The following is a 14,957-nucleotide window of genomic DNA, read 5'->3' as shown; positions in this document are numbered from 1 at the left end:
CAACCAGCTTACATGGAGTATAAATAGTGACAATTAGGATTGCTCACAAGCTCTATCATCCCTCAACCTGTCCTCTACAATGCCCTGCTGGTAACCAGTTTGGCTGCACGTCCTTAGCACCTCCACGGCATAGAGAAGTTATTACAAAGCCATGTGATCAGGAAGAGACAGAGAAAACCAAAGTCAACACTAATACAGACCCTTATGTATGAACGAACACAGCCAGCCACTTCCGATGAGCCTCACTCTGTCAGGGAAACTGTCACCCGACTATGCCATGTGTAACTCTGCCAGCTTTGAAGGAAAAAGCTGACGGGACTGCACAGAAGATTCTGGAAGTGGCCTGGGATCAGTCCCTCAATGCCATGGTTCATGGTTCAGCTGGACATTGAACCATGGCAGGTCAGCAGGGCACAGGGACTCTGTGATACCTGCAGTTTTAGAGAGGGGGTCTGCTCCATCACCAAGGCACCACCCACCAAGTTTTTCCACATGCAAAGCCCAAGGGTTCCTCTCATCCAAGTCTCACCACCACCACCACCAGCCTCTGAAAAATGAGGTGAGCACTCAGCCTGCCATTACTGAATCAAGCAGCCAAGGCCAGGATGCAAATCAAGAAGAGGAAACATTCTTTGATTCTCTAACTGACCAAGGCCACGACCTTGCACAAGTCATGCCACTTCTCGGTGACTCTTTCCTTCGCTGAGTAACAACACACCAAGTGGCAAAATATAAACATAATTTTAAGTATATTAAACTTTCAGAGCCAAAATATCTCAGAAACTATAAAAATGTAACAAGTCTAGAGAAGGTGGATGGCACACCCAAAAGATTATTAAAAATGAGTGTGACACTCCAGATGCCAAGAGCGGCTGAGAACTAGGAAGAAACAGTACCCACATGGAATTCTAGAATTGGCACACCACAGAGTAACTCCAACAAGTGGAGTTAGCAAGGACATGCCAAGATGCTCAGAGCCATAAGAAAAAAACAAACTTTTTTTCTGTTCTGAAATAAGTGCATTTAGTTTTAGGTACCCGTCAAAAAAGGTGTACTAATGGAAGAATGTATTTCAATTATAGCATTCATCACTGGGCAGTGAGAGTTCAGGTATTTACATTCTTCATAATTTTCTGAATTTGAGTACGTGTATACAGTCCATTTGTTATGATTAGGTGGTGTACACTTTTATAATCAGGTAAGATATTTACTTTTAGCAATTTGCAATTTTACACCACTAGAAACAAGAAAGCCCCCAAATCACATGGACATTCTGACAATGGCTAATCTGTACGCATTAACTCATTTACTTTACAGACCACCAACCCTATGAGGTAGGTACCATGATAGCCCCATTTTACAGCATGAAAAACAGAGAAGTTCAGTAACTTGCCAAGTGTCACACAGCTAAGAGAAGGCAGAGCTGGTTCCCCACCCCAGGCAGTCTATTTCGAGCCCATGCTTTCAGCACTACACTCTACTACCCCCAGTAACACAAGCCTATTCTAAACATCAAAACATCAAAACTAAGCGTTTCCTACCTCCTCCCTGCTTTGCAATGATCTCTCCTCTCTTCAGGGCATTACTTAGGATTTCTAAGGAAATCAGGAAGAAAAAAAAATTAGCCAAATTCCTCTATGGAAATAGAAATTTATCACAGATTCCAGAGCAGGACTACTACTAATTAAAAAAGGAAAGGGGGAGGGGTTGAGAAACACACACACAGACAAGGTCATTTTACTGGGAAGCTGTTAAGAGTCCTGACGATGGGTCATGATGGCAGGGCCCATGGAGCTCCAGGCCCAGGCCCGGTCAGGATGGCCTCTGGAAAGGCACCCGTGAACTGAACTTGCAAAGTCACAGCAGAAATGGGGGTGCCAACAGCCCAGTTTTCTAAAGCCGGTCCAGACCCTCAGTACTTGAAAACTGAAGAGCGCATTCACCCGCCCATTTCCAGTCAACCCCTCACAGGTACCCTTCAACAAACTGCTGAGTCCAAACCATAAAAACCAGCAGTAACCATGTGCAGCGCTGGAAGTTCGTGTCCCAGTCCACAAGCCAGGCCAGGCAAGGCGGTAGCCAACTGAACCCACCAGCCCTGTGTGGAGGGAGCATGTGATGGTGACCAAGTGATGGACGCCGCCGCAGGCGAACAAACCCCAATACGCTCAGCTGTCCAAAACAGCAATACAGCTGCTTGCTTGCTGGCGGTTCAGAAAAACCTATTTTAAGCTAGTTAGCGTTTCAGTTTCTTCTGGGTCTTTCATTATATAAGAGAGACCTGTCCCCACCCTCTCGCTGGTCTTGAAGAGTGCTAAGCAACATGGACAACAGCCACAGAGCATATCTCATACTGTGACCATGACCATGAGGAGACTGAACCCTTGCCCTGCAGCTGTTTCAAGTGTTACAATTACCTGCTAAAGGAAGGGGGTGGGAAGGTACACCAAGAAACCGGACCTCCCACCTGCGAGCAAGACCGGGGATTACGCTTGCATGATGCCTGGGAGCCTGCTCTGCATGCCCAGGCCTGTGGTATAGTTCCTATAACAGCACATGGAGCAAACCATTCCCTGCAAAAGAGTTCGCAATCGGCCCACTACTGATTAGAAGAGAAAGACCAAATTATTTTCACAAAGGGCATTCACAGGCCTCTCTGCTTTGACTCTCAATTTTAATCTGTTCTTCCCATACAGGGTAGACCAATACCTCCAAGCCTCTGCAACTGAAGCTGTCAGCCCTCTCTGTGGGCATGGACCCCTCTACCATGCTGAAACCCAACCCTCCAGCATGCCCTGCAGTTCCTGCACCCCGACCACTTCTACCAGTCAACTAGAGTGGTGCTTTTACAAATCCTAATACAGAGAAAACAAGAGCCTTTGTGTGATGCTCACACGGTTGCCAAGAGCCCAAGAAGCCAGCATCTCCACGGCTCCCTCAATTAGGTCACTTCTCCGAGCTGACCTGTGGCACTGCCCCAAGCCACTCTCAGCATTACTCCTAGGTGACAGCATACCCTTCAAGGTCAAGGATCCATCTATGTCCCTGTAGTACCAAGTACAGCTGTCTGTACAGAGAGGTAGAGGATCTACTGCCTTGACAGGAAGGAAGGGACACCAAATGGCACACCAAAATGACCTGTCGAGTAAGCCACACAGAAATAAAAGGTCAGGAACTGAATCTGAAAAACAACCCAGGCAACTCCTCTGAAACCTGACTTCAGAATTTGATTTGTTACAAAGACCGTTTTGCTAACTTGGGTCTGATCCTAAGAAGTAAGAGAACAAAAGCGCTTTACTGTTGCCATGGCCACTGTGGGAAGCCTCAGGACAAACAAGACATGGTCTCAATCAGAGAGTAGGCCCAGACAAGCAGGAGAGAACGAGGCCGGCAGTGGCCATTCTGTGTTCCGGTTGGGAGATAACAAGTTTCCTGGCACCACACCAGACGACCTCAGCAGGCCACCTTCTTCCTGGGCCACCACAAGACCTGGGGCAAAGCTGACAGCCTCGTCAGAGCTGAGAGGTACCCAGAGCAACAAAGGATCAAGGCTCAAGAGGAGAAAGTGCCTGAGGGAGCAAAGTCATGTGCCATTTTATTCTCATCTACAAATTAGTATTTGCAGTCAAACGACAATAACTTATTTTTTTAATATCCCACCATTCCAAGACACAAAAACAAAGACAGTTATGGCAACAACAAACTTGTAACTGACCTAATCACATATGCCCAAATTCTAAAGCTCTGGGATAATCTAAAATAAAGCAAGTCATAACAAGCAAGCCAGGAAAAAATCTTGATTACCAGTCAGTGTCGACGCAAGAAAAGCCACTCAACTTTCCTAACCACCAACAGGAGGGTAATGAACCAAAGGTCAACGGGCTACTCTGAAAGAAACAGTTTTTAATAATTTCTGATTTTCAAGAAGTAAACACAGAGGACTGGGTTCCTGGAGATAAGCTTCAGAATGCTGAACCCTGTCTCACTGATGACAAATTTTCTAGGGCCTTCATAAAATCTAAGAATACAGCTTAGCTCACACAAACTAGACATAAAGAGCTTACAATTCTCACACCTAGCCCCAGGTGTCCCACAGAGACAGAGGCTGAGCACTCTTTGAGGCTAGCACCTAGCAGCCGCCTATCTGCTCAGGAAGAGATGCCACCGAAGATGGAAGGGGTCATGTGTGTGGGGGGAGAGTTATCCACGCTCTAAATCTCCTCTGAGAGAAACAAACTCTAGAGCCCATGAAGAGCCAATCTCTTTGTTCCACACTAATTAACAGAGGAGAATTAGGCTGACAGATTCTCAGAAACATCTAAACTCAAAACAGGGGAAGCCAACTATGGAAAAGTAAAGAATATACTGCTCTGCAAACCAACCAAAACTACATTTAGATGAACCCAATACGCAAAGCCCTCCAACATTAGGAAACTTCCCTGGTTCACCAAGGGCTGTTTCACATGCAAGAGCAAGCACACCCTCATTCAACTGGAACCTTATAGGCCACTGGACTAAAGAGACTCATTACCCCGCTGAGCCTTGACAATCTTCCCCATGACTAGAGAGCCACAACCTCACATAAACGCAGCAGTCTTAAATCCACAGCAAGAAAACACCTTATACCAATATGAAAAAAGCAGCCATTGAAAAGACTAAAAGAATAGTGTTGCTGCTGCTATCAATAAAAAATTCAAAGACCAAAAGTTTGTATCAGGTCTAGAAAACATACAATTTTTTTAAAGCCTTCAGAAAAATAGCTGACTTTGCCTAAGAACCTCCCAACATCAGGGTGAGCCTGCACCCCTGGGGGGTTGACCCTGACCACATGGGGTCCATGGGGTCTTCTTACCCATTCCTCTGCCAAGGGGCTCTCCAAAGCTTCGAGACACTCCCATCTGCTTTCTGGCAAAGTCTCTCTCAAATCCTCCACCCATGCCACGCTCCATCTCTGTGGAAAAAAACATTACCCTCGGCCTTTCCAGGAATGCCATTATGTTTTAGACATTAAACCCAAAAACTACAGATACACAACAACTACCAGCAAGTCAGCACGTTTAGTTTTCTACAGGAAACCAGTATTCATCCTCTATTCCTTAAAAAAGCAAGTCACCACAAATGAATCCCTGAAAATACCCTACCTTTAGTCCACTGAGAAGGACTAACTTCCGCTTACATCACAATCACACAGAGGGTGCACCTAGCACCCGCTCCTGCAGTAGCTGGTGTGGGAAGGCTGCAGGAGAGCCTGCCCAGGTCACACACAGCAGCAGCAGCAGCTACCAGCTCTGGGGCACCCCCTCGTGCCTGCCTGGCCCAGGGTCTTTACATGTGCTATGATTTCATGGACTCCTCACAATCAGCCTGCACACCTGCATCAACCTCCACCACTAGTGGCCCCAAACTGAGGCTCAATGACTGAGAAACTCGACTGATGTCACATGCTCCATAAGGAGGGAGGCAAAGGCTGGAACCTAAATCCAACACAGAAGTCCACAGTCCAGTCACCAGCACAACCACCAGAACAGAAAGATGCCTGTGGACAGACAACACAACTGCTCTTCCAATAACTGGAGCAGTTTCATCTATATAATGGGGTTTGGGAACTTCATTCTTCTACACTGACTGCAGGAATACTTATTATTTTTTCCACAATGTCTTCTAGAAACAAAGGTCTTAGCTCCTGTGCGGGAAAAGCCCTGCCACAGCTGTCACATGTTTGAGAAACCCTTTCAGGATTCCTGTCACTGGCTACTTCTTCCCTTGTATATTCCTCTAAAGGAAGACAGAGTGTCATCACACTGTCTCCTTTCCATATTGACAGGTCCTTGGAAAATCTGGTTTATTAATTTGCTCCTGAGAAACATCAGGTGTACAGGTGCTATATAATGGATGCTTGTTATTGCACAATTACCAAAAATGCAGCTGGAGCCCCTATACTGTCAATGAAGCTAATGAATGCATTACGAATTTACAAACATGGAAGCAGGCCAGCATCATTAATTAGTAAGATGCAGCAGATAACAGCAGTGGACTTCAGTCACAATTTGAATCCACCCCACTAAGTGTTACAGGTTGGTGGCTCGCTATCTGCTGGAAATACATCTAACTCAGGCAAGCCTGGGTATGGTAAGCAGAAGAGAAACCCCAGAGTGGTAACGGATGGGAGCTCTGCCGTGCACCTTTAATCCTCATCATGAGCCCGTGAAGAAGGCAACATCCCCCAACAAAGAAGTCATATGCAGGCGTTAACGTGTTGGCGAAGGCCTCAGAACTTATCTTCCCGACCGCCAGCAGACTGCAGAGCACAGGGAGCACTACAAACACGGCCATGTACGCTCCCCGATACAGAAAGGGGAGCAGGAGTCAGAGCAAGGACTTTCACTGCCGAACACTGCATCAAACCAATCATCGCTTGATAGGTCATGACCTTCCCATTTAAAAATTTTTGTATGTATCCTAAGATTTGACCTTCACTGGTTTGTTGACTGGCCCTGAGAATCTGATCTCTAACAGTATAATGTTGTCAGCACCCATGACTATAATGGGACGGCATCATGATCATAAACTAAACATTAAATTAAATCTGACACATCTTTATCAACTTCTCCAGTGACTGAAACCTTCCTTGGACCCAGTGCCCAAGGACTCTGAAGCCAATTCAACCCAAATCTCAAAACAGCTCCAATGCAGGAAGCCTCCAACTCCCTGCTGCAGAGGATGGAGGAGGAGGGCTCTGAGGATCTGGATCTGGGAACACCCAAGAACACAAAAGCAACAACACATCCTCCACTATGGCTCTTCAAGACACTCAGCACTTGGAACCTTGAATCACCAGGCTCACAAGCGTAACTGCTGAATTCCATCGGCCAGGTTACCCAAGACTTTGTCCCCATGGCTCAGCATAGGCCAACCCTCGTTTCCATCAACTTCTAAATCGTATCACTCCACTCCTCAGAGCAACAACCCAAATCTCCTTTTTAATGGTTCATCTGCTCTAAGCAAATACTTATCAAGCCAGACTTCTCCAAGTCATACTTTTTATTAAAAATCCCATGCACACATGAGCTAAAGACAACCTATAGGTACACTGGAAACACAAACCTCTGTTCCTTCATTTCTTATTCTTCTTCTTAAATCTTTTCATCTAAAACAAGGTACTCCATGAAGAAGGGCAGCTTATTCAACAGGAATCTGTCTTTCCAGTTTGATAGTTACTATCTATCCTAGTGAGGTTCTCTCTTCCTCTATACAGTCTTCACATGGTATGTTAAAGATACACACAGACCAGCAAAGAAACATTTAAACCCAAATCCTTACATGTATACTAACTGAGTTACTTTGCTGTATAGGAGGAATTAACAAAACATTGTAAATCAACTATAGTTCAATTTTAAAAGTTAAAAAAAAAAAAAAAAAACCAACAAAAAAACCTCCAGCCTCAAATTATTAATAACTTCTCATTCCACAAAAGTTTGTAAAAGAGCAGCATTCCCACAGGTGTGGATCACAGAGGAGTTCAGAGAGACAGACTCTCAAAAGCAGCAAGATCTTCATGGCCCTCTATAGCCCTATTTGGGGGAAGGGGAGGGTGGGAGGGAGTGGTGTCTATGTTGGAGACAATTCTAAAAGGCAGGATCTCAGATTAAGAGCCAAGCTCTGGAGTCAGACAGCCTGGGTCCACATTCCACCATTACTAGCCATGTGACCTTAGGCAAGTCACTCTGGGCCTCAATTTCCAATGAAATGGGGATAATAGTACCTACACATCATATGGTTCTTGCAAGGACTAAATGAAATAACAGTGTTATCAATATACTTGACATAACTATGTCTCAATTATTAAGATGGGAGGCCTATGTGATTTAAACAGTAGTACACCAAACTTCACGATATAAATACAAAATTAAACAAATGCTGCATCCACTCCCAATTTGCAGACATCAGAGCAGATGATCACACCTCACCCAGTGTAGCACTCCAGGGGAGACAAGTGCTGGAGGCCACAGGAATGCTTTAAAGTTTTTAAAGTTTTATTGGACAATTACTGGGAAGATCTGAAACAGAAAACCTCAAGAGTTTAGTAACTAAGAGAATGAACACTTGCCTACCATTAAATCTAGCTTCTGGAAAACAAACTAAGACAATTCAAAGTTATCAGATTCAGTACAAAAGTGGGAGGGTGAAATCACTTATTAAAAATCGATCTGTTGCCTAAAGGTCACCTAGAGCCAACGGCCAACAAAGGGTAGGTAGTTACACAGCTCTTACCGTTTATTCTGCCCATGTTCATCCCAGATCCAAATCGACCCATGTTTTCCATACCACCACCAAAGGGTCCTTCCATGCCTGAAAGAGACATATCTGCATTTTAGCAGCAGCCCAACAAGACTCAAAGTGAACAGGAAACGAAAACGTTTTCACAAGTTTCACCTAGGGCATGTGCTGCCAGAAACTTACCAAGTCCTAAGGGCTTTTGGAGAAGAAAGGCTAGAGCCCTTACTTAAAAATCACTACCGTCAAAAGGCTGATCTGATCCAATCCAGTCAATGAACAGACAAGCAAAGAGAGACCCAGAGAGACGGAGTGACTTGCCCAAGGTCACAGAGCCAGTTAGTGAGAAAGCCAGAACCAAAAGCCAAGTCGCCCAATAGAAGGATCAACGGGTAAAAGTAATCTCTAGACTTAAACTGTTTGGAAACTGAAGTGAAAATTTCATGCAGGGCTTAAGAGAAAAGGAAAAGGGAAGAAAAGAGGGGGAACCATACCTAAAAGTAGTTACATTCATATTTCATTTGAGTTGTCTTACCTCCCATTTTATTTATTCCAAATCCTATGCCTTCCATTCCCATTCCTTAAAAAGAAAAAGTCAATGCAAACTAAAATTATGTCAAAGCCGTAATGTTTGAACTTAAAAAAGCACAAGAAATTCCAAACAGCAAAAAATATCCCTGACTCCAAATACATTTTAATTGTCAAGGGGGGAAAAAAAAAATGGGGTGGGGGCTCTTCCATTTCAACTGACTATAACTAGTACATTCCAAAAAAGCAACTTATGCCTTTAACTAAATAATCATCATGTGACTCAAAATTTGATAGTGTTCACAAATGACCAAATAGTGTTCATTAAATGACCAAATTAGACATGAAATGTTAAGTATTAGGAAGAGACTAAGGCACTCTTTTTATTTTTTATTTTATTTTATATTTAAGGCACTCTTTTTAGAAGCTTACTTCAGGGAATAAAAGTAGATTTAAAAATCTCCTTTAAAGGTAAAATTTTCTAAATAAAGAGCAGTTCCTAAAAACACTGAGGCTTCCCTCTCCTCAACCCCAGACTTTCCTCTGAGGTGTCAGGTCAGGGGATGTGGTGTTCAGATCGGTAGAGCCACACTTTCATCCGCCCCAGAGCTTAATCTAGGAGGGAGACAAAGGAAAAGCAGAACTGTCGATAGTAGGGTTGAGGGCATCCATCTTGCAATTCAAACTACTGCAAGCAAGACATAAGTCTGAGGCCATAAAAATGCAATATATTTAAATGATATATGAATGCCTCATTGCACAAAAACACCGAAAAGTGAAGTTCAAAGTTCATTCTACATGTCAAAGCTTTTATTCGTTAGCTACTGCTTTTCTTCTTAGACAGGCCTAGGAGAGCTATGTAATCATGTGACGAGGCCCTCCATGTCTTTCTGCATCCGCCAATGGCCCTGCCTCGAGAAGCCCTGTAAACACCAGGTGACAGCCCACAGGCGTCTGGGAGATAGACAGTGGCAGTGAGGTGGTCCCAAGATCAGGAATTTCTGTCACTAACTGATAGTGTGACCTTGAGCAAGACCATCTCTCTGGCTTGCCTCCTCTTTACCAAAGGCTCAACTGAGTATCTCAGCTCAGAAGGACTTGTGAGGATAAAATGCAAAGCATAATAGCTTTAGAAAGAAGTATTCACTTGGTAAAAACCCAAAATACTGCCTTAATCAAAACGTTAGTCACTCAGTCATGTCTGACTCCTTATGACCCTCCAGGCTCCTCTGTCCACGGAATTCTTTAGGCAAGAATACTGGAGTGGGTTGCCATTTCCTTCTCCAGGGATCTTCCCGACCCAAGGATTGAACCCATGTCTCCTGCATTGCAGGTGGATTCTTTACCATCTGAGTCACCAGAGAAGCCCAATTTAAATGAATCAAATAAGGAAGGAATTAATTTTATCCCAATATGAGCCTCATTCCACTTGAACTACTCAATCAATGTCCAATTATCCCAAAAATTAACTTAATAACTTTAACTTTCCCAGAAATCCCCAGTCAAGAGGCACACTGTACTTCTTACCTGCAGGTCCCAGGTTGCCCATTCCAATGCCTTTATTCAAATGGTTGGCATCAATAGGCTGCCCTCCTGGTCCTAACCCCATGCCAATACCACCAAGTCCATCTGAAAGGAAATGAGAAAGTCAGAGTATTGATTCTACTTCCTTAGGAAGCCCTGACCCTCAAATTTAAAAAGAGCCTTTGTTTACTGCGTAGTAGCTGTCACACTCGCCCCACCACCCATCTGTATCACCAAATCCAGAGCCTAATCCATGATGCAACATTGGTGTATTTGGGAGCTCTCCCTTTAAAGGCATAAGCTCTCATAAAACATCAGGGACTAGAATGTGTGATCTATATAAAATGAGCGCAGCTAAAAATCAGTTCACGTGAAAACTACAGCAAAGAACTGTGAACAACCCACAGAGTGACAAGTTGTGAGCACCTACTTGTTTCCCTGAATAGTGAAATGAGAAATGTTTAATCAGAAAAGGCAACTGGAGACCTCAGACGGCAAACAGCACAAATATGCCCAACCCTCATCTCTCAACCTGGTGACTTTTCTCCGGAAAAACAATGTTAAAAGCAGCCAATTAACACACTGGCCTTAGGCTATTCTCTGACTCTGCTGCAGGTGCTTTGGGTAATGAAGCTAGTGTATCCAAGGAACAAATCTACTACCCAGAAAGCTTCCTAAGCTAAGGATCGTACCCTACCCACAGAATACAGGCTGATCTCAAAACAGCCAACAAGGCCTGAGAGTGTACGATACTTGCAATGCTCTGGGTGATCATGGCTTGGAGGCTAAGACCAGGTGAGATTTTTTTAAATGGGAACAAAGTTCACTTAAAAAAAACACCTGACACCAGTTCTCCAGTTTTAATTTGATTAACATCCCTGTTCTGAAACTGCACATAAAACAGCAGCAACAGCTCACCAAGGTTACTTACTCCCCAAAGCACTGAAGTCAACCCTAAGATTTTCTGGGGAAACCAAAAGCCAGAGATAATGGGCTCCCTTGAGCCCAGGATGCCAGTCTGGCTGCCAAGCAGCCCTCACCCCCTCCTCCAGGCACAGAGTCAACAAGAGCCAGCACCCTGTTCCTGGTAATCACCGCAGGAGACCGCAGATGATGACAAGGACACGGGTCCATCTCAAAATAATGCTACCTTTCAACAGATAACCCATCTTATATTCGTGAAACCATGGACTTCCCCTCAAAAATCTGTCTCTACTATGCTTCTATAATCCTAAACTGCAAACAAGAATTAGTATGCTAGTCTAGGCTCCCACTCAATTCAACTCTGAAGGCTAAGCATTAGGCATGAGCCACTGCTCCATACAGGAGGCTGCCCTGGCTGGCCCTCCGAACACCTCCACCCCATAGCCTCACGTGAGGAAAAGTCCTGTCTCACAGACACCAGCTGGTCTTGCCCTCTCCCAACCCCCAGTCTGCCTCCCACAGGTCGTCCTGCCTGTACTGCTGACACACAGCCCCCCATGCTACCACAGTCCCTCCCCTCCACTGCCGGCTGTGCTCAGGCTCCCTGCCCTTCTGTGGGCCTGCCTGGGATGACTTCACTATTACCCGCTCTTCCCACCTATGCCTTCCCTGCTCCAGGATGGACTTTCACCTGGATGTCACAAATAACCCTATATAAAAATTCTGTTATACTTCACACACCATAAACTTCACCCTTTCTCCAGGCCCTGGCAATCATAACAATACACCTGTCTATGAACTCACCTATTTGAGACATTTCCAATTGACAGAATCAAAGTTCATCCATACTGTAGCACATTACCAGTACTTCATTTCTTTTTTATGGCTGACTAATAGTCCACTGTATAGATTTACCATGTTTTATTTACCCATTCATCAGCTGAAACCATGCAGTCATGAACATCTATGTACAGGTTTCTGTGTGGGTATAAGATTTCAGCTCTTTTGTAGTGTATACCTAAGAATGGGACTGCTGGGCCATATGGTAATAACCAATCTCTTGTGAACCCAAGCGCAAGCTGGCTTTCATTTTTTTTTTTTTTTTTGCAGTTTCTATCTTCCCAGCTACACCGTCTGTGTCCTGGGCAGCCTGCCCCACCGCAATGTAATCCTAACAACCCTTCCTACATTCTCTCTCTGCTCATTTTTTCACCCCGAAAAAATTTATAAGGAAAATAATCTTTTTGAATGTCTTGTTCAAGAACAGGCTAGATAACTGCAGACTGACAGCCCAAGTTCAAAGGTAATTTTTTGGTTAGAATATATCAAATTCAAAATCGTAGCCATAGTAATTGAGACACTTACGGGGAAGTTGTTGTGGACGCTCAGGAGGGAAAAAATCTCCCTTTGGTAAGGCCCTCTCATCCTGAAAGAGAGAGTGAATAAATCTCAGTATTCCCTGCAGCACTTCCAGCAACAGCAAAAGCTGAAAACAATTCCTATCAACAGAGGACGGATCAGAGACATGAAGATACACCCATGCCACGGAAGAACATGCCAAGTATAAATAAAACAATACGGGAAAAAAAAATAATATGGGAGAGTTGTGACCTTCGTGTTAAGGGGGAAAGATAAAAAACGTTCACATCACTGTGGGGGAAGAATGGGACCTGGACACAAAGTAAGAGAAAGACTCTCACACTCAACTTTTCATGTGTTCTGACTTTTCAATCATATGAAAGTTGCTTAGTCGTGTTTGACTCTTGGTGACCCCATGAACTGCCCATGGAATTCTCTAGGCCAGAATACTGGAGTGGGTAGCCTTTCCCTCCTCCAGGGGATCTTCCCAAGCCAGGGAACAAACCGAGGTCTCCTGCATTGCAGGCAGATTCTTTACCAGCTGAGCCACAGGGAAGCCCCGAGTGGGTAGCCTATCCCCTCTCCAGGGGATCTTCCTGACCCAGGAATCAAACCAGGGTCTCCTGCATTGCAGGTGGATTCTTTACCAACTGAGCTATCAGGCAAATCACGTGAAGCAATTATCTATTCAAAAAGCTAAAGTGAACGCTTAAAGGAACGAAATAAATCCTTAATAGTTTCTTCTATTTTCTTCCTGATCTTCAGTCCTAACTAGATGAACCTCGGCACGTTCCAGTCATGCCTGTATTAATCATTAATATTGTTATCTTTGGCACAGCCACAGCTGGGCTAAGGTTTATACTAAAATGCTCCAAAAGAACTTTAAAGGCTTTCTGAATCAGACTTCATTATGTTTACGACAGGATGCTAACCAAACATACTTCAATACTCTGAAAATTGGAAACTTATGTATATAACCATTCTCTGAAACCAACAACTACTTGCTCAAGCAGGATACTCCAGTGACTCCTGATCATGCAAAGGAAAAAATATCTGAAGAGCTGCATGAGCAAAAAGTTGTTATTTCTGTCATAAATTTGCTCAACATACTGCACACTTTGACTCAGAATGATCCATAAATAGAGCACAATGGCTATGTGCATGTACACTCTTAATAATCCCATGTTTTTGCTAACCTTGAGTATATTTAAGAGAAAAAGATGCTTGGAATTCCCTGGTGGTCCAGTAGTTAAGAATCCACCTGCCAATGCAGGGGACACAGATTCAATCCCTCGTCCAGGAAGATTCCACACGCCACAGAGCAACTCAGCCCATGAACCACAACTACTGAAGTCCATGTGCCCGAGAGCCTGTGCTACACAGTAAGAGAAGCCACTGCAATGAGAAGGCCTGTGCACCACAACTAGAGTAGCCCTCACTCCCAGCAACTAGAGAAAGTCAGAGTGCAGCAACAAAGATCCAGCACAACCAATAAATAAATAAAAGATCCTATTAACTTACCATTTTCACGTGCATTGGTCTGTCAAACAGCAGCTGGCCATTAAACATAGCTGATATTACAATTAAGGCTATTTCTTGCAATTCTAAAAACATGCATAGCAGGAGAGAAATACCCAAGAGAAAAATACTCCAACTGCTGCCACCAGTCCCTCTAGGTAGTAAATTTATGAGTAATTTTTGATTCCTGCTTTTACTTTCAAGTATTTGTTCCTACAGTAAGCATAAAAGCAGCAATAAACAAGGCTCAAGGGGGATAAAAGGAGACCTCTGCTTACTCCTTAGGTGTGGATCTTCACTCATAAAACCTTATACTTCTCACTAAACCATTCTCCTCTTAAAATGCACTCACATCAGGGACTCCCTTCACAGTCCAATGGTTCAACTTCATGCTTCCAATGAAAGGAAGCAGATTCGATCCCTGCTTAGCGAACTAAGATTCCATGTGCTACATGAACTCCCCCTCCCCCCACTGCCGCCCCGCAAAAAAAAAAAAAAAAAAAAAAAGAGAGAAAAGCACTGACATCAGTTTTCCCAGTGTGTCCAATAGGCCTGGTGTTCTAGCATGTTTTGAAGTACCGTGTTTTCTGGGTAATATACTCAGTGACAATCTTACCGGAGTTTAAGATCAGTGTTCATGTGTGGTATTCTGTGGTCACTCTAGAGTGAGCAGCCTAGGGTCAGAGAGATGCTTCTTCCAGAATGTCAATCCACTGGAGAAGACAGGCCCTGTAAGGATTTACCTCTCCCTTCAAATTAGACCCTCTAAAAAGAAAACCCTGGAGAAGACCACCCATTGACATGTGCCCATTTTCAAACCATCTCTTCTA

At 44.1% G+C, this 14,957-nt stretch overlaps 1 protein-coding gene across 11 annotated transcripts in view; it reads right to left on the bottom strand.

Annotated features, from left to right (window-relative positions):
- Positions 1–14,957, bottom strand: part of HNRNPM (heterogeneous nuclear ribonucleoprotein M) — a 38,600-nt gene that overhangs the window by 3,867 nt on the left and 19,776 nt on the right. For 3 of the 11 annotated variants that reach the window (XM_020898678.2, XM_020898682.2, XM_070464816.1), the window contains 7 exons: positions 14,131–14,180; positions 12,616–12,676; positions 10,330–10,431; positions 8,810–8,854; positions 8,272–8,349; positions 4,853–4,951; positions 1,542–1,595 (listed from right to left, as the gene is read on the bottom strand). In XM_020898678.2, the coding sequence (XP_020754337.2) occupies positions 1,542–1,595; positions 4,853–4,951; positions 8,272–8,349; positions 8,810–8,854; positions 10,330–10,431; positions 12,616–12,676; positions 14,131–14,180 (489 nt within the window). The remainder of the gene's footprint in view (positions 1–1,541; positions 1,596–4,852; positions 4,952–8,271; positions 8,350–8,809; positions 8,855–10,329; positions 10,432–12,615; positions 12,677–14,130; positions 14,181–14,957) is intronic. The other 8 variants (XM_020898684.2, XM_020898675.2, XM_070464820.1 and 5 more) reach the window with 6 other exon arrangements.

Source organism: Odocoileus virginianus, chromosome 3, assembly GCF_023699985.2.
Source record: "Odocoileus virginianus isolate 20LAN1187 ecotype Illinois chromosome 3, Ovbor_1.2, whole genome shotgun sequence".
Taxonomy (NCBI): Eukaryota; Metazoa; Chordata; class Mammalia; order Artiodactyla; family Cervidae; genus Odocoileus; species Odocoileus virginianus.
This window is presented reverse-complemented; position numbering and strand designations above follow the sequence as displayed.